Source organism: Hetaerina americana, unplaced genomic scaffold (assembly GCF_022747635.1).
Source record: "Hetaerina americana unplaced genomic scaffold, ioHetAmer1.1.p SCAF_107, whole genome shotgun sequence".
Taxonomy (NCBI): Eukaryota; Metazoa; Arthropoda; class Insecta; order Odonata; family Calopterygidae; genus Hetaerina; species Hetaerina americana.
Window position 1 is genome coordinate 879,225 of NW_027286148.1, and position 24,969 is coordinate 904,193.

The 24,969-nt window shown below is 38.2% G+C and overlaps 1 protein-coding gene across 5 annotated transcripts in view; it reads right to left on the reverse strand.

Moving 5' to 3' along the window:
* Positions 1 to 24,969, reverse strand: part of LOC139700717 (vascular endothelial growth factor receptor 1-like) — a 204,921-nt gene that overhangs the window by 40,892 nt on the left and 139,060 nt on the right. For 4 of the 5 annotated variants that reach the window (XM_071599165.1, XM_071599164.1, XM_071599162.1 and 1 more), the window contains exons 2-4: positions 5,447 to 5,598; positions 3,636 to 3,819; positions 2,317 to 2,447 (exon numbers count right to left, since the gene is read on the reverse strand). In XM_071599165.1, the coding sequence (XP_071455266.1) occupies positions 2,317 to 2,447; positions 3,636 to 3,819; positions 5,447 to 5,598 (467 nt within the window). Of the gene's footprint in view, positions 1 to 2,316; positions 2,448 to 3,635; positions 3,820 to 5,446; positions 5,599 to 19,093; positions 19,189 to 24,969 lie in introns of those variants that run through there. The other variant, XM_071599166.1, reaches the window with a different exon arrangement.

The window sequence follows — 24,969 nt, forward strand, 5'->3', positions numbered from 1 at the left end:
ATGGGTATTATGAACTGGTAGATATTCCTAAACATTCATTGAATACTGTTTCTGGTTAACTTGAAAGTTCGAAAGGCCATTTTGGATTCCAAAAATATTTCACTTGTAGAAAGGCGATATGTGATATTTCAAAAGCTGGAAGACTGAACTGGCATCAATGGAGGTGTTCGAGAATTAATTAATTTTACCAATTAAAACACTCATGTATCATTATTTACATCAGAGCTAAAATTTAAGAATGAAAATACATGGTATATACCTAACAATGCCATCGACATATTCATGGTTTGCTTTTATTGCTACTATTTTACTTTCTACATATATCACAAAAATTATTCTTCTTATCAATTATTTTACACATTTCATTCTGGTTTATCACAAGAAACTGTTGTTTTCAAGACTAGATCCTGTCTACTATCACTCAAACATGTGTGCCATTGCTTTATCAAAAAATCTAGGTATGGGTAGTATTTTAGGGGTCAAAGGTGGGGTTGAGAGGAGCAACTACCACTATCATTAGCCTACACTTAACAAGAGCTGCTTTTTGCCATGGTCCGATTCAATGGGAGGAAGGCTGTACTAGATGAGCCCTGTAGCATCCAGAAATGAAGACAGGGAGGAGTGGCATACCATTGAAAAAGCCATCCACTCTCTGGATACAAATCGAAGATTTCAGTGCTAACAAGGGACTGCATCAATTCAGAAAATTTTCTCCATTATTTGCTTCATTCAACCGTTAATATGAAGAAATTGTTCATTTAAAGTGATTTTTTATCTTCTCTAAGAATCATTGCAAACTTAATGCTATCTTTTTTTGACCAAATTGGCATATAGAGACTGATGACTCAGATGATTTTCTGTGCTATTGGACAGAACAGTATGCTTTCAATCTTTTTGTATGAGCTTCAGCAAAAAAAATGGTAAACTCTGTAGTCTTTAAACTGCTTTATATCAGCTATCCAAAACTTTGTAGGTCCTTGTGTTTAAAAAGAAACCGTTCTCCACTCATTCCTCTTTAATAGTCTCTGCGTAGGTAGTAACGTGAGCTCCCACCCCACTAGTCCCTCCTACCTCCTCCCCTTTCTAAATACTTGTTTGAGGCAAAGCAGTCCTTAAAATAGGCAGAGCATAGTATACAAAACTCTTTGATGGCCTTAAGATTATGCAGTGCACCAAACTGAGTTTGTTAAAATAAAAATGGTAGATCACTTGATACGAGAGTAGGCTGAAAACTAATGCACACATGCTTGTAGACCACAAACAAAATGACCTTCAGAAGCTTTCCTGGTGGAATATGGAAGTAATATTCCCCTCAATACGCATGCACAGGTTTGAGGTCGTTACATTCATCCAGTGTATTTTGAGAAGCGGAAGTATGGAAATGTGTTCTAGTGCTATGTCAACGCGAGCGAAACAGTGTGCTGTTATTGCATTTTTAACTGCTGAAAAAGTGGCTCCTACTGAGATTCATTGTTGTTTAAAGGCTGTTAATGGTGATGATACTGATGGTAGGTGTACTGTTAATCGATGGGTAGTAAAATTTCGTGGCTGCGAGCCTGGAAAATCCATAATTATTCATGAAACATGGTTTCGGGATGCATACCAAGTTTATGTGACCAAATTTCTAGAACGAAGGGTAACAGTAAATTCTGCTCAGCATATACAGACTCTAAAACACCTTCGATGTCATGGCAACACACCTTGCGCACAACTGTAGAGGCTCTGTGAAACCTGACATTTGAACCCATTCCACACCCTCTTTATTCCTCCGGTCTTGCGCCTTGTAATTTTTATTTTTTTCCTTAACTTAAGAGAAACTTCAAGGGTAATCATTACACCTCAGGTGATGAGGTGAAGGCAGCTGTCAAATCCTGGATTCGAGAAAAGTTGGAAGAGTTTCTCATTGACTGAATGAAAAACTTATTACACATTGAGAAAAATATCTTAGCCTAACAGTGACTATGCTGAAAAATAGATTTTGAAACTTAAGAATTGCACTTGAATGTACTTTTGCCCGATCATGGCTATTTCTTTTTGTTTGTGGTCTACAAGCATGTATGCATTACTTTTCAGCCTACCCTCGTTGCTCCTTTTTATAGGCAAAATATATTTATTTTGAAAATTAACTATGCAACACTTTCTTTCATTTAAGTTAATCGCTTCTTGGCCTACTTGACAGATGTATGTCATTTAGCAGAAATTTTAAAATTATTGAATTATGATTTTGGCAATGTCTAACAAAATTGAAGTACAGATAGTTGCTTTTCAGTTATTATAAATATACATCTGGCATTATAATCAACCAAGAGGTCTTACCACTTCACCATCTTTGTATAAGGTCACATTGACATCTGGAGATGTAGGTTTACAGGGTATTATGGCAGGTTCATATTCAATTTGCATTACAAGTCCATAACTAACATTATGAACCAGCAGTTGGACGGTGTCTGAAAATGCAAAAGAATAAGATTTATTTCTAAGTTTGCAGCATTAAATTGAGGAGGATATTTAAAGATCTACTTAAGACTGTTACAAGTATCAAAGATGGGCATCCATAGGGATATATTTAATGGCATCCAAGTCAATTCATACCACTCCTCAAGTGCTCTCCATGAATTACACCAAATCGGAGAGATTCTGAAACATATGTGTGATTCCTCAAAGGAATTGCAGAAAGGGTGGGAGAATATTTGAATATTTAAGGGGAGGCATGTGATGCCTCCCAGTGATTTCATCTTCACAATCAAATGTCATGATTTATAATTATCTTTTTTTTGGGCAAGTGAGATAATTTTCAGTGGCATATGGGAGTAAAATGATTATGAAACTGTGACCTAAGGCATAAGCTAGGATATAATTAAAAATATGGCAATGAATAGGACAGTAGTATTCATCCTACCAGTAAAATTCCTGGGCTATTGATCATAGTTATAGGAACTAACCACGGTAAAAACAGCAAATTTGCTGTATGTGATCAATTTGAGGTTTGTCGCTATTATTTTTCAATGTTTTCCTAATTTGAGTTTGCCTTGGTTTGTCTTAATTTTTGGAATATCAATCGAATATTTTAACTCATTTTCAATATGAATTAGGTTTAAGTACACACAAGGTATCACAAAATATATTATTTGGGTTGAAAGAAAAAAAATTTGGTATCAAGAGAATGTGTTTCATAAATATACAATGACACCAATTACATTGAAAAACCAGTTTATGAGATAAACCAGTAATTCCTTATTTACATGCGTATTTGGATGATAAATTGGGAAATGTGCAAAGGAGTGATGCCAATAGTCTGGTTTCTGAGATGACAAGACAAATCCATTTTTTTCCTCCTCTTGGACCTTGTATATAGAAACTCATTATCAAGGCATTAAGCATGAGAAACAGAAAGTTTGCAAAGAGATAGAGAGATACAGACTAGATAGAATGAGATACATAATACATTGATGGAAAATAGATGTGTACAAAAAACCAATTTCAAGATTTTGATTTTTTCATTTTGCATTCCTGTTCCCTGGACAACAAATACATTTACACATTTTGAAGTGTCCTCCAGCTTTAGATCATCAAATGCGATGTACCTGAAATTTTATATAATTTGTGCAGTAGTCAATTTAGAGGAGTATACTTACTATTCACGTACACATAGATCTTATCCACATCTTCAACTGCTTCCATGTCAGTTGTCTCTCGGTAGTGACAGTGATAGTAACCAGTGTCCAAATAGTATGAATTGCTCACCTCTAAATGTGATGTAAATGAGTATTCAGAGTCAAAGTTTCTGGAGAAATTAATTGAGATGTGAGCCAGTTCACTCTGCAAAGCAAAATACAAATATAGTCTTTTCTTTTGGAAAATCAATTATGTGTTTACATTCAATTTTGTTCCATTGTTTACATTACAGTCGTGAACAAAGTAACAGGATCGAAATTGGAAGTATCCTTACTGACAAACTAAACTCTAAGCCATTTTTGGTGGGATAGTTGTTATGTATTCTATCTCATAATTATACAAAGCATAAAAAATACAATAAAAGGAGCAGGCAAATATTTTAATCTGAATTTTCATCAGCTGGTATTTAAAAAAAAAATGCAAAGTAATTTATTTAGAGCAATAGGTTTTTATCAGGCGTGAAACAGTATTTCAATTGCAAAATGGATTTTGAATAATAGTAGATGCACTGCAAGTATTAACGGCTATTATTGCCACTTGGGGTGGACCATGAGTGTACAGCCCCTCTCAATACTCATCAAATTATTTCTTCAGATGGAAACAGACAAAAGTGTCGCTTCATGAGAAAGTAAGTGTCAGTGAAAGTTCATGGGGAAAGTGTAATTACGATGTACAGGAGATAGTTAATTGTGCCAACAGATTCAGTACATGCAGCATAGATAAGTTTTAGGTAAATAACTACTATAGACTTTGTTGGCACATCAGAAACAAAATGAGATGGTATAGCAAAAATTATTAATGCAGTTTGGCCCACAATGAATCTAAACACATGAAACATTTTATTTGCGTGATCATTTCACATCCCTGGCTATGCAATTGTTAAAATAGCACAGCTTGTACAAATGCATATGGTGCTCATGTAGCACATGCACATATGTGGAGATGCACGCCAAAAATGCAAAAAAGATTTCCCTGTATTCTACGTATTGTGAAAATTTAATGCTTGTATTATTTGAAACGCAATGTTAGGGAAAATATAAAACAATAGGGTAAGTGTATTTGTATTAAGTCTGTCCATCCAAGACCTATCTTAAACAGTAATCTACCAAATAAAAATAATCTTAAATTTGTCAGGTTGCCCTTCATTTAGGGAAAGAGAGAGTTTTTGATTCATTTTTATGAATGAAGCAGTAGGACTTCATGAAGCAATCCTTCTTTAGCAGAGGTTGACATGGATATTAGAATATTTCCTCTTTCCATAGCTATATAGCATATTATTGAGTAAAAAGTTTTCTAAACTAGGTACTTCAAGTAAATTAATGGTAATTATAAATACAGGAAATTGTCATATTCTTCAATTTTTTAAACAAAGTTTTTCATGAATTTCATCTTATTCCTCTAGCTTTTCTATTTCTATTCATCTAGTCTTTTCAATATCTTTTAAGTCAAACTAATTTTTTAAGCATACTAGGGAAGGAACCCCTTCAAATAGTACCATATTCCTTCTGGATGATAGGAATGGCTTATAACTTTTAGAATATGACATGCAGGTGAGTCTTACAGAGTAAGCACCAAAGCTTTACTTCAAACATTAATTGGGCACATGGTTAGACCAATGGGCAGGTTGTTCTATGATTAAACCCGAACATTTAGAACAGAATACTGGTGCATTTGAATATTAACTGAAGTTACCTGAGGAATTTCCTGAGAAGGGAATATCATTGATATGAATTATAGGAATCATTCATTTGATTTTTCATGCATTTCTCACCTCATCCACAAACATTGTGTACATTGGAATGCTCCAGTTTATTGGCCTGTTCCCTTCACAGTATAATTTAATTGTGTCACCTTGAGAAACCACTATTTCTTCCTTATTTGGGTATAGTCTTGGAGGCTTAAATTTCACAAAGGTATTTCCATCTGAAATAAAAAAGATACAATAAATATCCAGCAACAAAAGGCATAATATTAAGAGTATATTTTATTTAGAAGATGGTATATGAGTTGAGCATATTGGTAGGATCTAGATACATCAGGTAGGAAAGTTTATACGACTTTGTAGCTGCCCTAATCATATGCAAATATATTTTCCACAAATAAATGGAGATCACTGATGATTGTGAGAAGAAGTTTTTTCCTTAATAATTAAGCTTGACATTGTGAATGATTTTAATCATTTACATACCATCAGTTGCAATGGAATAAAAGCTCAGCACAAGAGGATGTAATGACTTGAGGATAACTACTTACAACTAAGCTATGTTTGCTAAGAACTCATGTTATGCTGGTGTCAAATTCCTGAAAGCAGCATCTAGAAAACTAAGGGAAATAGAATATTTGTTTTTATTTAAATCTAAACTTAATCAGATCCTCTGGGAATATTAATTCAATACTGTGGATAATTCATATCTCTCTCCATTGATGAATAATTTTAATTCTTATGTATGCTATTACTTCTCCTGTTTACTGTTTTCTTTTTTATTTGTGACTATTATTTGAATTCACATTCCGATTGCACTTATATTAGTGTCTGTCTGTAATATTTGCAAGCAATGTGATGCGCTCCATACATGTCTCAAACATGTCTTTTAGGAACCAATAAACATCACTCAATCAATATTTTAAAAGTCATTTGCTAGACTTTATAAGTACCTGTTTTTCTGAAACTTTCATTGTTATTTTGTGATTAACATTGGGAAATAATTAAAATTCCTAGGACTGTTTTTCTGTCATGTCTTTGCTCCTGATAATTGAGGCTCAAAATGGAAAATCAAATGCTGAATTTTACTATTCCTTGACCCTGGAAATACCTGAGTTGATGACTGATTGTTGGATGATTAACCAAAAGAATAAGATGCCAGGAGTCCAGTTCTGTCTTCAAAACTTCTCTGTGCATCAAAACAATGAGGGAAGAAAGAAAAAAGACTGGGGAAGTATCTCACATCACACTGCCCAAAGAGCGGGACTCTAAATGATATTTGGTGTAACAAAAGGTGAGTTTGACCCATCAACCTCACAATTTTATCATTAATAATGGCTGATTGATGGATGTAAATGAGATGGGGATTCTCTTGTTTTGTGAAAGAGATTTGTGTTTGGAAGTTTCCTAAGTGTACTTTTGTTTTACTGATTGATTTTATCTATTATCTTTTGTGATTATTTGGGACTTGTGTGCCACCTGACACTGTCTATCAGCACATGTGTATTTTTAATGATAATAATAATAACTTTCGATCAAAATTTCCACGTTAAAAATTTAAGCTATGATATGAAAATAAGTTTATTTTTAGTTTTTCAAATTGTTATATAGTTTGAACCAAAACTAAATTGTATTCTTTCTACTATGCAATTATATATCCTATGGCACTATAGAAAGATTTGAAATATATTTCACTTTATCCACTGTGACATATAACATATTATTGAACCTTATTAAAATTTTTATAATTGATATATTAATGTTGTGTTTGTAAAATATCTTGTAAAAATTTAAAATTAGAATATCTGACTACTTGCACAAACAGAATTCATCTACCCTTGGAATTCCAATCAAGGAACCACCAAAATCATTGGAAAAGGGTTATTCTTCAACTTCTTCCATTTAGAGGAACAAGATTCATTCAAAAACAGAATGGTAAATATGGTTTATATGACATAAAACTTAACACTGCAATCTATGTTTAGTCTTTAGTCAGTATTCAAGTTATTTTTATGTACCTAATACTGAAAATCTGTCATATATGGAATGCTATTGAATGATATGAATTTAATTAGGCTTCATTTAGAATACTCATATAGTGTATGGGATCCTCACGAAATTGGATTGATTGCCAAATGGGAATGCATGCAACATAGAGGAGCTAGATTTGTAAAATGCTGCTTTAATAAACTTAGTAGCGTATTCAAAATATTAGAGGAGAAAGACTGGGAATCACTCATGGAGTGAAGGGTAAATTACAGATTGAAGCTCTTGTATTAATTGGAAAGATGTCTCTTCAGGAGTGATGTTGAAAATGTGTTATTACCCCCATCGTACCATGGTAGGCAAGATTATGTCAATAAAATGAGAGAGATTAAGTGAAGAACAGATACATTTAAGATATCATTTTTTCCACAAACAATAAGGTATCAGATAAAATTGTCCAACTGTGGTAGGGTCGTATTTAGGTCAAAATTAGTCTGGTGTGTATTCACCCCCTGCCACACACCCTAACACTGGCTTGCAGAGTGCTAAAATATCAAATAGATATTTGGTATGATTTTTCATTATACCACATTCTGAACAAATAAGTAAAATTTCAGACATTCTAAAAAATAAAATAAAATGCATAAAAGCTACATTTTTTATTTCTGTGAGGCAAATATAAGGTTAGGAATATTTTCTTATTTATCCTTTTTATAGCAAGTGGCTAAAGCAAAAATAATCTCTTTCTCTAATCATATCTAAAATAGAGATGAAAATTAGAAAAAATGGGTAGACCATTGAAAAAGAGGTTGGTTAGTCCGTCAACAGCTGCCTGATAAAGAAAGAGGCTGCAGGGATCAGATGAAGGCTACCGTAGAAAAGAGAGAGGAAGAACCACTAGTTCATAGGATTACCAATGAAGACGAGGACAGGAGAATGGGGGAGAAGGGGAGATCTAATATTGGACTGCATTACTACCTTGATCAAAAAGTTCCCGGAATAACCACCGTGTGGCGCTCCCAACGTTCCGATTTGAGTTCTGTTTTTTTTGTTAAATTGGTACATCTGTTGTTGATATTCCCTTTAAATCTTAGTGTCATAACTTGACATTTGCAAAAGTTACGGTCGGTTTTCGGTATGTCCATCAGTGCTTCCTGCGATTTTTCCATTACTTCCTCTCGGCTGCTAAAACGCGTTCCCCGTAATGGTTTTTTAACTCGATTGAACAGAAAGAAGTCACAGGGAGCCAAATCAGGTGAATTCGGTGGCTGTTGGATGGTATTTGTTGCATTTTTCGTCAAAAAATTACGAATAATGATAGCACTGTGCGACGGTGCGTTATCATGGTGCAAAATCCACGAGTTTTCTGCCCACATTTCTGGTCTCTTTCGGCGAATTTCTTCACGCAAACGTCTCATAACGCCCAAATAATACTCTTTGTTTACTGTCTGGCCTTCTGGCAAAAATTCATGATGCACTACACCGTTGTAATCCATGAAAACCGTCAGCATTGCCTTCTTTTTTGACTGAAAACGACGTGGTTTTTTTGGTCTCGGCTCATTTGGTGAACGCCATTCACTTGCCTGATGTCTGGATTGCGTGTCGTACTCATAAACCCACGTCTCGTCTCCAGTAATGATCCTTTTGATGAATGTGGGATCGGATTCAGCCTCGCAAATCATGTCTTTTGCGACGTCAACACGGTCTCTTTTTTGCATGAAATTGAGGTCTTTTGGCACCAACTTTGCTGCTACACGACGGAAACCCAAATCATTAACCACAATGTCTTGGGCGGATCCATAGGCAATGTTCAAGTCCTCCGCTATTTCTCTGATGGTTAATTTGCGGTTATTGACCAACATTTCTTTTACTTTATCAATTTTTTCACCGACTTTCGATGTCGATGTTCTGCCACTGCGTTCATCATCTTCGATTGACTCACGACCACTTCTGAACCGCTCGTGCCACTGGTAAACGACCGTTTTTTTTAGAGAATCGTTGCCGAAACACTTTTCCAACATTTCCAACGTCCGTGCGCCACTAAATCCGTTTTTTACGCAAAATTTAATACAAGTTCGTTGTTGCAAATTTAAATCCATTTCTGAAATTGTAAAAAATCGCCAACACACACAGAGATAGATGTACTCTTGGCTACGTAACTTTTGCAAATGTCAAGTTATGACACTAAGATTTAAAGGGAATATCAACAACAGATGTACCAATTTAACAAAAAAAACAGAACTCAAATCGGAACGATGGGAGCGCCACACGGTGGTTATTCCGGGAACTTTTTGTTCAAGGTAGTATTTAGATTCTGCAAACAAACATTCTATGATGTTACTGCACAAAAAATGAAGGAAGTTTTACGTTCAATTGTAATTTTGTCATACATAACACTTCCAACCTGAGAAAATATTATTGTTTTCAAGCATTTCTGTCATTACGGAAAGGTGTCATAAAAAAAACCAAACAGGAGTCCTCTGGTACAAGATATTCTGCAGTCCAACAATAGTTGGCAAAGTAGTATTGGGATGCGATTTGGAACCAACTGGTAGACATACAAAGTCTGTCTCAAAAAGAAGCAGAATAAATATACTGAAAAAAATGTATGGCAGATCAAAGTACAATTTGCTAAAATTCTTCATTAGAGCACCATACTGTATTGACACACCAATGCCAGTGCTTTTGCCAGTTGTGGTATGCTTCCTGTGAGACATCAACTAGATCCTTGTTCAGGTACCTCATCATGGCCTCTTTGACATAATCCAGTCGACCAAAATGGTACTCAAAGGGGTTGTACCAGGGACGTACTCAAAACCCATGTCACCAGTAACCACCGATTCTAAATAATTCCGGTCACTTTCACCTTGGTCCAAGGGGCCCAAGGCAAGATTGTCACACAAGCAATCTTCCGACAGCACCTTGGGGACCATCTCGGCACACCTAGCTCATGGTTAAATCTTCCGTAAGAATGCAATGCACTATGGTTTTCTGAATATTGCACTCTTTTGCAAAAACATCCAGACACTTAGGGGTCAATGGAAAATGAGCACTTGTCTCCCTTTTTGCACATTTTCATCCCACTGTGTTGTTGATGGGTGTCCAGGGCATTCCTCATCGTCAACCTCCTCGTTACCCTCCCTGAACATCCTGCGCAAGCAGAATACCATTACTTGGGACATTTCACCATCTCCATAAACATTCTTAACCATAGACATGGCCTCTAAACCCAATTTTCCGAGCTTAATGCATAATTTTATAATTTTATCGCATATGAATGTTCCATGGAATTTGGCATCATGAATTCCTGACAACCGTCAAACAGGGGTCCAGGCTAGCAGCAATCCGCACACTGTAAATACCCACAGTAAACTGACAGGGGTCACATTTCTTTCCCAAGATCTCCAATCACTCTTCCAACACAAATCACCCCACCATAGCCATCTTCATTGGTGGCAAGAAATCATTCTACTTATTTTTACCTGTACTTGAAGATTAATTAATTGATCATTGAGTTACTTAGGGAAGTTGTGAATATGCACACACTAATACTCTTGGCCAAAGGTGATTGATGGAGTTAAGAGCTGGGAGGCACTTGTAGATTTATGGTATTTTCCAAAATCTTCAATTGAAAGATAAAGATCCTTTGGTGTGCCCCAAAGATTCCTCAGCAAATAGTGTAGTGAATGGGTGTAGCTCATTTGCATCAAATTCATGATGTTGCAATTGCTTGTCAACACAAACAAATCAAACGAAATCCCTCTTTTGGTTAACTTTAAATATCAGTTCAAAGTCAATCAGAATCTAACATAATGAACAACTGATCGTAGCACTTTTCCACTTGGCAATTATCATTTCAAATACAGGGCTTGTATTGCCGGGAGAAATGTATTGTTGGGAGAAATGTCTAAACTTCTGTACTCAAAGTATGTCAACTTAACCCATTAATTCGTGGAGATGTACCTTTTCTTCCAACAAAAAAAATGCTTTTTAACACCTTCTGATGGAAATTTTTTCATCCTTTGATTGTGAAAATGAGCTAATCTTTCCTCTCGCTCTCCGGATTTCATTCGCGCTCTTAAGGCCAGAATTCCCTTGGAACATCTAGGTGTTCGGTCGGCTTGCATCAATGCAATCACAAAAGCGGGCCTTCTCGCGGGCACGTGCGGAAGCAGCTGAATCTGGAGTCGAGTTTGGCGCGTCAGCAATCGACGATGCGATTCCTCCGCGTGGAGGCGAGCATCGCGACGGGTCCCTCGGCCCATTTCACGCCCCCACCCACCTCCCGAGAGTCAAGGGGAGGGGCGGCGAACGAGGGAAAGTGGGAGTGGGGGGGCCCCCCGCCGCGTCGCAAAACAAGGCCGTCGGAAAGTTACCGACGCAAAGAGATTTTTGACCGATTGAAGAGTAAAACGGTCGGGACGGCGAAGGTTGGGGGAGGGGTCGGGCAGGCCTCCCGCCTCTCTCTCTCTCGAGGGGCGGCGAGGCCACGGAGGGGGCATGCTGTGTGCCCCACGGTTAATCGGAGGCAAGATGATCGGGTCTGAGAATGGCCGCGACAATATCGCCATTTACTAGTACCATAATTTACCGCGACCTCTTTTAATTCCCGTACTCTGCATTAATATTCAGAATACGCTATCACACCTACCACACAAGGTTGTATTTTAATAGCTATCCGCTTATACTATTACTTTTTTGGTCAGCATGAATGATATCGTTTGCAAAGCAGAGTAAGCAACCAGGGAGCATGTCAGCCACGAGTATCAGTCCCTGTGTTTAATTTAAAGTGTATGTAAGAAACTATGAGCAGATAAGAGAAAATCAAAAGTATTATATAAGCCTTTACTTATTTATGATTGCTGGATGTCTTTAACTATCCTAATAATTCCCAAATGGAAATAGCAGTAATTTACCCATCTTAAAATAATCGTAATTCACATTGGGGTCTCTGAATGAATTGAATGAATGAATCGAGGAACGCTGGCTTGTCGTTAATATAATCGTAAAAAAATTATTCCGCATGAATATTTAGGTAAAGTCTAACTAAAACGTCTGCACGACGAAGAAGAACTAAAATCGCATATGCCCGCAATTTAATTATCGAATCAAAGTCATGTCACTTTAGCTCTCTTAGACGCCTTCTGTTGTTCCACTTATGCATTTAAAACTAGCACTATTGCAATTACTACGGGTAAAAATTGATCAAATCATAGTTTGAAACTGAAATTACCGTAACATTTCGTCATATAAATTAACTTGAATATGATTTTTACCATTTATTCGTAGTTACAGCAAGAGAATTGAACGGATAGAAATAATGGAATTTACCTTTAGAAGTGAATTAACTTGAAACTTGAATTGACTTCTGGGAATAGATTTTTATAGAGCTAGGAAAAACGAATTCAGTCTCACCGTGAGTCGCAAGGGGTTATTTAAGATTTGTTTTCAAGAATTATTTAGTATTTTAATATAGTAAGTAATTATTAGTATTTTCTACCCTGATTGCATTTGGTAACTTGTAGGAACAGGTACCATTCAGGTACCGTTGTTCTGATAAATGGATGTATAGGGAAGGTTTTCTGATCAACTTTTAAAGCAGCCTTTGAGAATATTAATAATAATTCCAAGCTATTTTCACAAATTATTCCAACAATCTCATTGGAGTAGCTGATTTACGCTTTGATCACAGGCAACGCGAGTTAGGAGATCTAGGAGGGATGCTTTTCCGAACAAGAATAGAGAAAAGGTTAAAACCGCAGGTCCTTTGCGATATATTTAACAGCATGATAACGATTAAGAAATCATTTTTCCATGTTTACAGTAATATTACCCATTTTTGTTTTAAGCAACTTTTAACAACGAAATGAACCGCACAAGGAGAAGTCATCAAGCACCGCGAGACTTTATCGGAGAGAGTCGGCTTTGATATCATATTTTCATATTTTAGCACTCTGCAAGCCACCACTAAGGTTTGTGGCAGGGGGTGAAAAAAACACCAGACAAATTTTGATCCGAATATGACCCTACCGCGGTCGGACAATTTTATTATGATCCCTTATCGTTCGTGGAAAAATGGCATATTAAATCTATCATTTATACACTTAATCACTCTAAGTTTATTGGTATGATCTCTTCTATCGTAGCACGATGGGTCTCAATAATACATTTCCAACATTATTGCTGAAGAGACATCCATCCAATTCATGCAAGATATTTAATCTGTAATTTAAAATTCGCTCCGCGATAAAAATCTTGAAAACTGCGACGTGGCTCTTCTCGAGTAAACGCAAATCTCGCATTTTAATAAAATATTCCCTACTGATCTTCGACCGTGTAATCTGTTTTGTCTCAATGAACAAGATGGGTCATGGCTGCATCTCCAGCAAGGCTATAGGTTACGACATGGAAGTTGATACGAAGGAGCCACACTCCAAGGTGGGAAAAAGTCGTCATCTTGTTTGTGTAGTGAAGTGGGAAAGTGAACGGATTACATTAGATGTACGTTGTGTCGCAAAGTTTTTGATCGTTACTATAGATAAATCCAGGTTGGGAGCCTGATGTTTTTTTTAACACTTAGCATGCGTCACTGAAAGCTCCCATATTTCTAAGATTTCCATTTCATAATTCAACATATAATGGTTCGGTCTGGTAAACTATTGAATTCAATGTACATGTAAAAACCTATTGCAAATTCTGGTATCATTAATAGAGTTTCAACTTCACAGGAAAACATTTCACTGTGGGAGGTCTATTTAAGTTTTACATGCGAAAACTGTTGAGAAGTTGGCTGACATGCAACCATTATATCGCCTCAACATTAATGACGCCAATAGGTGTCTTATCTCCTTTCTTCGAGTTCGATTCTGATTTCCTCGCTGTGATGAATTATTCGGAATTTCCGTTTTCAGCATTTTATGGATCCCCTCCCTTTCACATTTGCTGCTGGAAATTTCCACAGTGGCTATTAAAAATTGGCATTGTAGGTGAAGCACACTTAATTTCGCGATGGGCTGTATTCTTCAGTTGCTTCTATTTACGATTACTATTCGGAATTATGTTAGAGGTTGTAATTCATAGCATCGCATAAATCAGGTTTCCGTAGCACATGAATGCTTAGTTGTATTTTGTTTTCCTTTTACGGACGGTTATAGTGCCTAATTCACCATTGACCTGCATTGCCTGTAACGTAATGCTCGTTCCAAGAAACTGCGGGAGATGCCGCGACAGTAACTTTTAACAGAGTCAACCACTGTATGTGCATTGCAATTCAACAATCTCAGAGTGTGAAAATCATTCACCTTCGGTCGAAAATTGAAATTTCGGAATGTATTAGGACGCCTCGATAGCTTACCTGGCTAAAGCACTCGGTCGGACATCAAGAGACTCGGGTTCGAATCCCGGTCAAGGCGAATGATTTTTACGCTCTGAAATTGTGGTGCCGCTCGTGTTCAAAACATCCAAACTCTAATTTCGTATGATATTAAGGCCTTTGCGGTGATTTCAAGATGATTCCGTAATGCTTGCTGGTCGTTAACCCATCTCACTTGGCGATGGTTTTACTGGAATGCCAGTCAAAATCATCAGTTAAGAAGTCGCTGGTCATTTGCTGAAACAATAGGACAAATTCTGGCGCCCGTTCGAACTGGTCCAATGAGGTGGGTCAGCGCAAAGACACGACCAGTTAACCAAGAAGACGTTGTGTGTAGCATGCTGACTATTACGTCAGAAATCTTAATGTAGTATATACTAACTCGGAAGAAAGTATATACGTAGAAAAGATAAAATGTTGATATCGCCTAACGAGATTGATGAAAATTCACAACATATTGGAGAAAAAATCATTTTATTGGTTTCACCGACGGTAAAGCTGCTGTGGCCCCGAGAGAGAGAGAGGGGGGGGGGGAAAGGGAATCCATCGAAGATGATTGTCTGCTGGGAGATAGAATGAAGGGTTACAATGTGAAGAAAAACAATAGCATATGAATAAAATATGGTTTCTGGTACAAGATCAGATCGCCGAACAGATATTATGCGGGACTGTGAAACGTTTGTGAGAGAGGAGGGGCGTTGTTATTTAGGGAGAAGAATCAGCGAGGATGTAAGCATTCCAAACCTTCTTCCTCTTCATCCTTCTCCCCTCTGTCCTCTCCACCCCTGGAAACATTTCCTACTACCTTTATCACGCTTCTGCCTTTTCCCAACGACATCAGCATCTCGTCCTACCCGTCCATCTCACCTTCTGTACTGTTCACAGCGATCACATTTGAGTTCCCTCCGAGTACACACATACACGACCTCTTTCTGATTGTCCGCGTCCGTATGTTACTACACTCGGCATGAAGCTCTTCGCAAATGTTTTTCTAGATTCTATTAAAATTATTCCAACTATCAGCAACCCATTCACCCTCCTTACAAGTAATATTTCCCGTCTCGATACCCATCGTGCATTTTTCTTCTTCTGTACAGATTCCATTCTACAGATTTCCCATTTGATGTCCTATTGTGTTCCACTTTCTTTCCTTCCAGTAAAAAATTAACAGTTTCTTCTCCTTTTCCAAATATCATCACTCTTGTATTGCCAATGTTTACCATTCGAAAATCCTTTTCCCTATTAATTCTTTCATTCACAGCCCATATCTCTTCCTTTGAACACTTTCCGGTTGTCCAATTAATTTTTTTATCATTCTCCACAAAACCTCTTACCTCATCTAGAGCTTTGTTTTTAAGTCTTTCCGTGAAAATTTCGATAAAGAATTTGGTGCATGTATTAAGATCATTTCGCTATAGATTTACACCGAGTCCCCCCTACCCTGATGTGTGAATTTCACACGCCGTCGGGCTTAGGACTGGGTGAACTCTACCATCACCTACCAAACCGACCTTCGGGTTGATTACTGTGTTTATGGTTTATGGTTTTTTATACACCAAGAAGCCATTCGACCAAACGGAAATAACAGTGACAAGCGGGCCTGGAAGTTAGGAAGCACCGCCTTAAAGCGTGTATCTTTATCGTGTTTGGTTTTATTTGGTAGAGCAATGAAACAACATAAAATCGCATTGGTGAAGTGGTGCTGCAGGCAAAGGACGAAGAATAATGAAGGATTGAATATCCAACGAAGAGTTACTACAACGAGTGCGATAGGAAAGAAACCCAATGAAATCTGTGAGAAAAGAGATCACCTAATTGGACACATTCTGAAACTCGATGGGCTGGAGATGACTCTCGTCGAGGCAAACCGTACGAGATAAGGTGAAGAGGAATGAGATACGTGGAACAAGCAATGACAGACGACACAGATTAAAAATGTGTGAAGACGTGAAGAGAATGGAAGAATTGAGTGCAGAGGTGCGTCATACCAATCTAAGGATTGATGACACACGGTAATGATGCAGATGACACCTGGAGCGAGGCGGGGGTAGATATGACCCGCTTATTTATAGGGGTACACTGCTCCAAGAAGGCGTGGTTGCCCAGAGAATTCGGAGCAGTTACGAGGATGCATGTTGACACTTACAGCTAAACGCAATCTGCGTGTTTTTCTGGGTTTCAATTCTTCTTAGGAATTCGCAAATGGCACAGGGAAAGCTGCCCTGCCCAGCTCTGTAAGTTTCGCAGAACGTAGGGTTGATGCGATGCGAATTACTTTATTCAATCGGCTCTCGGGTTCATTACTGCGGTTTTCTTATCGCTTCAAGAAGTTGCTGGCTGACAATGAGGAAGAATGTCTCCGGTGAATTTACAGACTTCTAATAGTGAATAAGGATAATCCTCAATCAAAAGATTGAATGAAATTAAAAGATGTATTAATTGAGTGAAGCAACAAATGAAAGTCTCTAGCAGACAAATAGCTCATTGAATTAAATTAATTTTAAAATGTTTCCAAGTTACACGAGCACTCCAATCAAAATACGTTAGCAAAACGTGACTGTGATTTTGAAAAGTCCTGTAGAGTACATAATTTCGACCCTCTTTCGACAGACAAATCATGAAACTTGAAAATAACACATGTGAAGAGCGCACATACACCGATCGCAATGTTGCAGTATCGGGAAGTTTCAGTCGGAAAGAAAAACGCGCGCACTCTGTCTGCTCAAATATTGGGGAAAACGAAGCACAGTAGTTTTATGAGTCGCTAAATGAGATCACACATTTCCGTTCTGTTGCGGAACTGCCGTCGTACAAGGAAACAACGAACACATTCTGGGTTGAAAGATTTTACAAGCAGAATTCGTTCCAACGAAATTGCCAGATAATAGTATTACGTTTCACGAGAACTTGTGAAGGTTTCGAAGAGGACTGAAAAATTTGAGAATTACCAATGCATTTCGTTGGCATGTGATAACAAAGATGGATAAACAAATATTTACGAATAATGATCTCACTATGATTTAAAACATGGAGAGAGACAAAGTAAAACATGTCTCTCGTCGTCACTACATGTTGCTTGTAAAATATCGCGCCTTTCCTTTTTAGTCGGTAAACCTCTCCTGTATAATATCGTCACTTGTTTGGAGATCATGAATAAGATCACTAAGCATTTACAAACCAAGCAAACAAATTGCGGGTCCCATCCTTTGAACGTTGCGGTTCTATGGACGCTGTTGTCCCATCCCCAGGGATTTAAATCTGAGGTCCAGGAAATGATTTGACCGGTGAACCATTTAAAATAAAGGGAGCATCTTTCAAGCTTTGTATGCTGCTAGGCTTATTTATAATATTACGTTTTTCTTGCGTTCACCATTAAAACACTAATGTTTATTAGGGAGTTCCTTGTTTTAACTCAAAGTTTTCCTCATGAAGCCTTGTTCCACCAAGAAAAATAGACATGGTTCGTGACTTTCCGGATAACGGTTTCAAATTTGACGAATTGTGGCGCGATCTTCGTCGCTCTTGGGTCAGTTGCGATGAATCAAAGTTGAAAATATAAACACACGGTTAAAGTAGAAGTGTATTTACTTCTTCATTCTGAACGATGAAATTAATCAAGTCCTGAGATCCGAAAGACGCATTCCACCGCACTGTCATACGGAGTGTCATCTCCGCAAAAACGCAATAGTTGGCTTGTCGCGAAATGTTTGCCAACACAATAGTTAGTTGGTGACGACGCTTCCTTACACTAAAACGAACCCCTCTCTGAAGACATTGCGGCAAGTGGCGAAGCCGCCGGCCACGCCCATCGGCGGCGAAAGCCTCGTACACCAAGTAACGTGCGCACAAGCATTCCACTGACATGCGTCGGCTCCACACGGGAATTTAACCCCCCCATCCCTGAATCACCAGAAAGCAAAATACCTGTGCACATTTAAAAATTACGCGTCTTTCCCTTTGGGATGCCGAGAATTGGTGTTGACGTCCAAAATGTCGTGGACCGGAAATATTATCCTCTTATTCGCATTATTAAAACATTGACACAATAACCACACTTTCATTCCTTTCTCTATTAGTTTCGCAGAGCTCTTCTTATTTTCCGTGCTCGCAGGTACCGGAAAAAAGGGAAACCAAGGAAATGAGTTAATTTGCGTGCTAACAGGATACATTCTAGTAACTAGAAAAAGGATTGCCTACACTATGATGGCTGCTTACAGTCGCACCGTATGCCTAAGTTCCCATTTCAACTATTTGCATGTACTCCACGCTTTAAGGAACGGAGGTTTAACCATTTCTTTTGCCTTCCTATGGGTTGGTCTCAATTCTTAACTACTTTTAACTGATCGTTGACCACGCACCTTGGAAACAATCGGCCATCACCAGGAGAATCACAATCCACTGACTCAACACCTTCATCCCTGGGCGATTAGTCACTAAGGCACCGGCGAAGAAAACTCGGGAGGCAGAGAGGGCTATCCTACTTCAACCATCCAGCGGCACTGCCATATCGAAACTGTTCGCTCGAGCGAAGGTGGGAGAGCGGGATGGAGAAGTCTCCCAAGTCTCGGGGCCAGCCGGCGCTCCCTCCCGAGAAAACGAGCGCGTCACTCGCTCTCTGGTGAGCGGTTTTACCTGGAATCGCGATGGGAGGGGAGGAGGCGGTGACTGTTGGTAGTGGGGGAAGGATGCGCTCTGGCGGGGGAAGCGCGCCCGCGGTAAGAGACGTCCTGACAACGTCTTGGCTGTTGACGCGTCCTTTGTTGATGGATGCTACGTCGGCAGCCAGCGATGTCAATATGTCGATGTCCTGCGGTTTCGATTATCGACTGTTGACGACAAATTTTAAGATACAATGAGTTCGCTCTCGTGCGAAGCTGACAGGAGCTCTAGAGTCTATTCTTGGCTGTCGCTTCGTAGGTTACATGGTTTGAATGTTGATGACATTCAAGACAGGAGAAGATTCATACATTTATTCATCCATACATCGTACCCTGCAAGTCACCGCTAGGGTGTGTGGGAGGGGGTGATTACACAACAGACTTCTTATGGCGCAAAATAAGTACTATCCCTCCGTAGCGCATTATGATCCCTTATCGCTCGTGAGAAAAATGACACCTTAAATCTATATGTTCGACACTTAATCTCTCTAATTTTATTGGCAAAATCTCTCCTACCGTAGGAGAGTTTATGGGCACACATACATTTTCAACATCACTCCTAAAGAGACATCCTTCCAATTTATGCAAGATCTTCAACCTGTAATTAAACCTTCGCTTCGTTAGTGATTAGTTGTTCTAATATTTTGGATACGTAACTAAGTTTATCATTTTTTTATATATGTATACCTCTCAGCATTATTCTATAGCACCGAGTTTCCATAAGACAATTCCGCCCTTTCCTGCAGCTAGCACCACTCCCACTCCAGGTCTCACAACCGTAGCGAAGTACATATACGCCATGTGTATGACTTGATGAAGTGTGTTTTCCATTTCGAGGGATGTGATTTGTGCCGCGAGTAGATTTATCCCCGCAGAATGCCTTCTTTATGTTTTATGCTGATCCCCTCGCTATCTTTTCCATTGCTCGCTGTCCAAGTAGAAATCCTTTACTTTGTCCTGCTGTTTCTTTTCTCGCTGTAAATTAGTGTTGCCTAAATTTCTTTTGCTGCTGACCCTTTGCATGGTTTTGACTTTATTTTAATCCTCAGGTTGTGCGTGTTAATCACCTTTTCTAATATAATAAGAGTCCTCTTCAGATTCCCTTGATCCTCAGCCATCAATACGGAGCGATAGTCAAAGGTTTATGCTTTTAAGTTATTAATAATAGTGTCCCTATTTACCTAACTAATTGACAACCCCTATTAACCTACTAGGCGATATCCCACGGAGATCGATATGGATAGTTTCCCCATCTTTCAGCGGGAGTATTCCCGCATAAAACATTCGTAGTCACCTAATAATGACGCAGGATTTTAGATACATGTCGTATATTTATGTGAGTTTTTTTTAAAGTAGAAGAGCATGAATACTTACACGAGATGATTAGGATGTTAAAGTAAGATGTCTGACATTTATGGTTACGCTCCAAACCTACCATAACTTTGATCAGTTTGCCAAGGTGGAGAATGAGAGGTGGAATAGCAGGTCGAATGTACGCGCCGAAAGTCTTGGAAAGCGACGACGAAATGATACGACAACGACGCAATATGGCACGATATCTCCCTGAATTCTTTATCGCTTCCACTAAATCGACCTGAGTAGCACACTTCAATTCAAGGGAACCGCAGTAAAGAAATTCATTTAAGTAGGGAAGGAAAATTGCATTCGAACACATCAGGTTATGATGTCATAATAAATATCTAACTTAAATATGGATCACGGGTTTTTATTTAGGCTCAGAAACTTGATCGTTATGCAAGAAAGAGGATAACTATGGTTTGGGGGGCTTTCAATAAGCGGGAGTGGAGAAAATAGAATGGTTGGAAATGAAAACCAACGATGATAGGGTAAGAGAGACAGCTTTCGGGAGAAAGTCGAAGAAGGCAGGTCAAGTGAGGAGATGCTGACAGTGGTCTCAACAGGATGCTGAATGCGGTAATAGAAGAGAGAAAAAAACTGGGAAAGAGAGGCAGAGGGAGGGAGGGAATTGGCGATTTGAATGGAATTCCAGAGGTAGGAAGTTTGGAGAGCTAAAAAATGAGTTATTTTAAGTGCAATACGTGACTTAAGGATTTCTTGGGTCATGTTAGTAATAAAGGTTTACTAGTACGGTAGTGTGTAGTGCCATCAAAAATCTACTCTAACCCATTAGACATTAGCTAATAAACACTAAAACAAATATATTCACAAACAAACTTCTACCTTCCATTTTTGATCATGCATTTTCGACGGTTTATTTTACCCACATGCGATGGTCTTAGACAGATTGCTATTAGGCGACTAACCAATGAACTGCTGGATTATTTGAATGCTTCCGAAAAACAGTGTGACCGATCCCTTCTCAAACTCGGAACTTTTTCACTAAAATCTATACCCGAGCTCTCCTTTATCGATAAGACACCGGGTTTCTGGCCGCAGTCACAGCATCAGTGTTCCCTGGCACATCCTCAGGTGCTCGAAGCTCGAGGCTTCGAACAGTCGACGTTCTCTTCGAGCCCTCTCAATCGAGGAAGGTCACGATGTGATCGTCAGATTCTATGACATTTCCCACAACTTCCGCATTAGCAGGCTCATGTGTGAACATGGCGCAACTTACGTGGAAAGGTGTTCTCGTCGCTCTCCTGTCCGTCTCTCCCCTTTCGAACCGACATTTTCACTTCAGTAAGAAGAACCACCGTTTCCGAAAAGTTGGTCGGCGAGGCAGGAAGGCTGCGAAAGCAAAAGACAGTTCGACACTCGGTTGGGTGTTCGGAGCGAAGCAGGGGAAAGAAAATCACCTCGACCTGCATGCGGACTAGTCTTCGATCCACTTGGAAATAATAAGTTGGATATCCTTGAAAAGTGGAATGAATCACCCGGAGACGAAATGATTCATTTCCATGTAGCCTCACGGAGACGTACCGTAAGGGGACGGGGACACTAATCGACAAGGAAAGAGATGGACATCCTGTCCAGAAAGAAGAGCTGGAGCTGTATTAAGTTTAATTAATTAATTTATTTTATATATATCCTGCAAGCCACGGCCAGCGTGTGTGGCAGGGGGTGAACACACAATAGAATAATTTTACCCTAACATGACCCTACCACGGTCGAACAATGTTATCATGATCCCCTATCGTTCGTGGAAAAAATGACATCTTTAATCTATCTGTTACTGGATTGAGAAATAATTGTTTTCACAATTATTGTCTTCCTTCGCTCACGCATTGATCCTTCCCTCCTTCACAATTACCAACGAAGAAAACGCTGACGAAAACCGTGACATGTAAACGTGTCATATTTTGCCTCGAAAGAACAGAATGGTAGATGTGATGGGATGGCTCTCGTAATTGCGATACATGTCGGAAGATGAAGTTCGTTTCCCCGGACGTGGAAGACTTTTTCTGTTGCAAATGAGTTCAAGGCTGTTGTGAATACAGCAATGTTTTTGCTTGTTAGTGTACAGCATAATAAGGACTCTACTCTCTTCCGTTTTCTACCTGAGAGGGTAATCCCGGTTAATAGAGGTGTTTTTTTAGTGTTGTTCATATGAAAAAGTCGTATAGTCTCAGCAAAATAAATGATTTAGGTATGTATGGTATCATATGGTATTATATGTATGGATCGAAGCTCTTTTGATCTTTGGAAAATGTTTTATAATCTGATCCTCGGGAAATCCTCGGGAAAGTTGAAATTGGATTGCTTTGCATAAGTAAATTACAATTAATGGAAACCAGGTGATGGAAAGTTTAATACTTGTTGTATGGAATGTATTGCAACCTTTTAGCGATAGCATTAAGGCAAAAAATAATCAATTCAGAATTTTTATAAATATCAGAAATTATCTAAAGCAAATAAGAATTGCAGCTGTTCACCATTGGGCACATTCCATGAAATAAATCAGAATTGCAAGGATTCTGCATTGAAATACTTTGAAATTCACTGCAAAGAACACTAATTGCTGCACCATCATTTTCTAAGAAATTATTTTTTCTAATAGATTGATACTGAATGGGTATTTAATTTTCCTTCTGCACTCCCATTTCGAGAGGGGATTTTAATTCAAAATAAAATATTAAAATATATAAATCCATCTTCCTACGAAGGATCTGGAAATGTTCCACGCTCCGACTTTCATCGCCCTCTTGGTCGCTCCTCTAACTCTTCTGGATACACAAAATGCTAATTTTTGGATTCTTGAAAGAATGTAAAGGCTATGGAAAAGTTATAGAATGTTTTGCGAGTGAATAAATATTTTTCCGAATGATGGTAATGACGAACTGTAGAAAAGAATTTCATAAATATACATAGTATGACTACTGTGAGAGTGAAAGGCAACGTGATTTTTTTATATAGAAAGCATAGTGAGAAGAAAAGATCGCTTGCCGCCATGACTGTGCACACAATGTTTTTACGGATAAATGCGTGAGACGTGAATTCACTCTTTCGACATGGATGCTCCATTTTTATCTGTACCCATATTATGTACATTAACGACTGGACGTTTAACCCATTCTGCGTGTCATCATTTCTAATATGAACCTTTTTATGGAACTCTAAACCTTTTTCACTTATTAATTATCCATGATGTCCGGATTGTATTTAGATTTTAGCCATCCAAGTGCAACATCCATTCCAATAAAATGTTTCTCCGCCACCAGTGGACATAAAAGACTTAATTAATGGTCGCAGTATTCTTTGTTGTCAAGAGAAAACGTCCGAACGATTGGAATGGACAGGGAATTTTATTTATTTATTAATTATTTATGTATATTATTGATATTTTACTCGTTCCAGTTTATTAATTTTTATTTATTTTTTAGTACACTGCTAGGGTGTGTGGCAGGGGGTGAAGATACACCAGACTAATTTTTACCCAAACATGACCCTACCGCGGTCGGACAATGTTATAGGTATTATGATCATCCATCGTTCGTGGAAAAAATGACATCTTAAATCCATCTCTTCTATACTTAATCTCTCTAATTTTATTGACATGATGTCTCCTACCGTAGCAGGACGTGGGTAATAATAAATTTTCAACATCGCTGCTAAAAAGACTCCCAATTTATGCAAGAGCTTCAAATTGTAATTTAACCTTAGCTCCGTGAGTGATTCCCAGCCTAGGTAATCTAATTTTTTGGATACGTTACTTAGTTTCATAACAACGCTTTATAAATCTATATAATAAGCCTATAGATTTTTTTCTATATATATATTCATACTATATATTTAACTACAAACATAAAATATATATACATATACAAACATACATTACATATATAATGTATGTTTGTATATGTATGTATATATATAAATAAATAAATAAATAAATATATATATATATATATATATATATATATATATATATATATATATATAATAAGCTCATCTACGCTGCAGGCGATCCAATTCAGCAATGAATCCAACTTCGTGAGGATCCCATATACTTGCAGCATATTCTAAATGAGGCCTAACCAGCGAAGGGGCGCCCGTTGATCGTTGGTCACGGCGAGAGGAATCAAAAGGAGCGTCCCCACAAATCCTTGATTCTTGATTTTGTAGTGACGCAGTAGACATTTTGATCAAACTGCCGA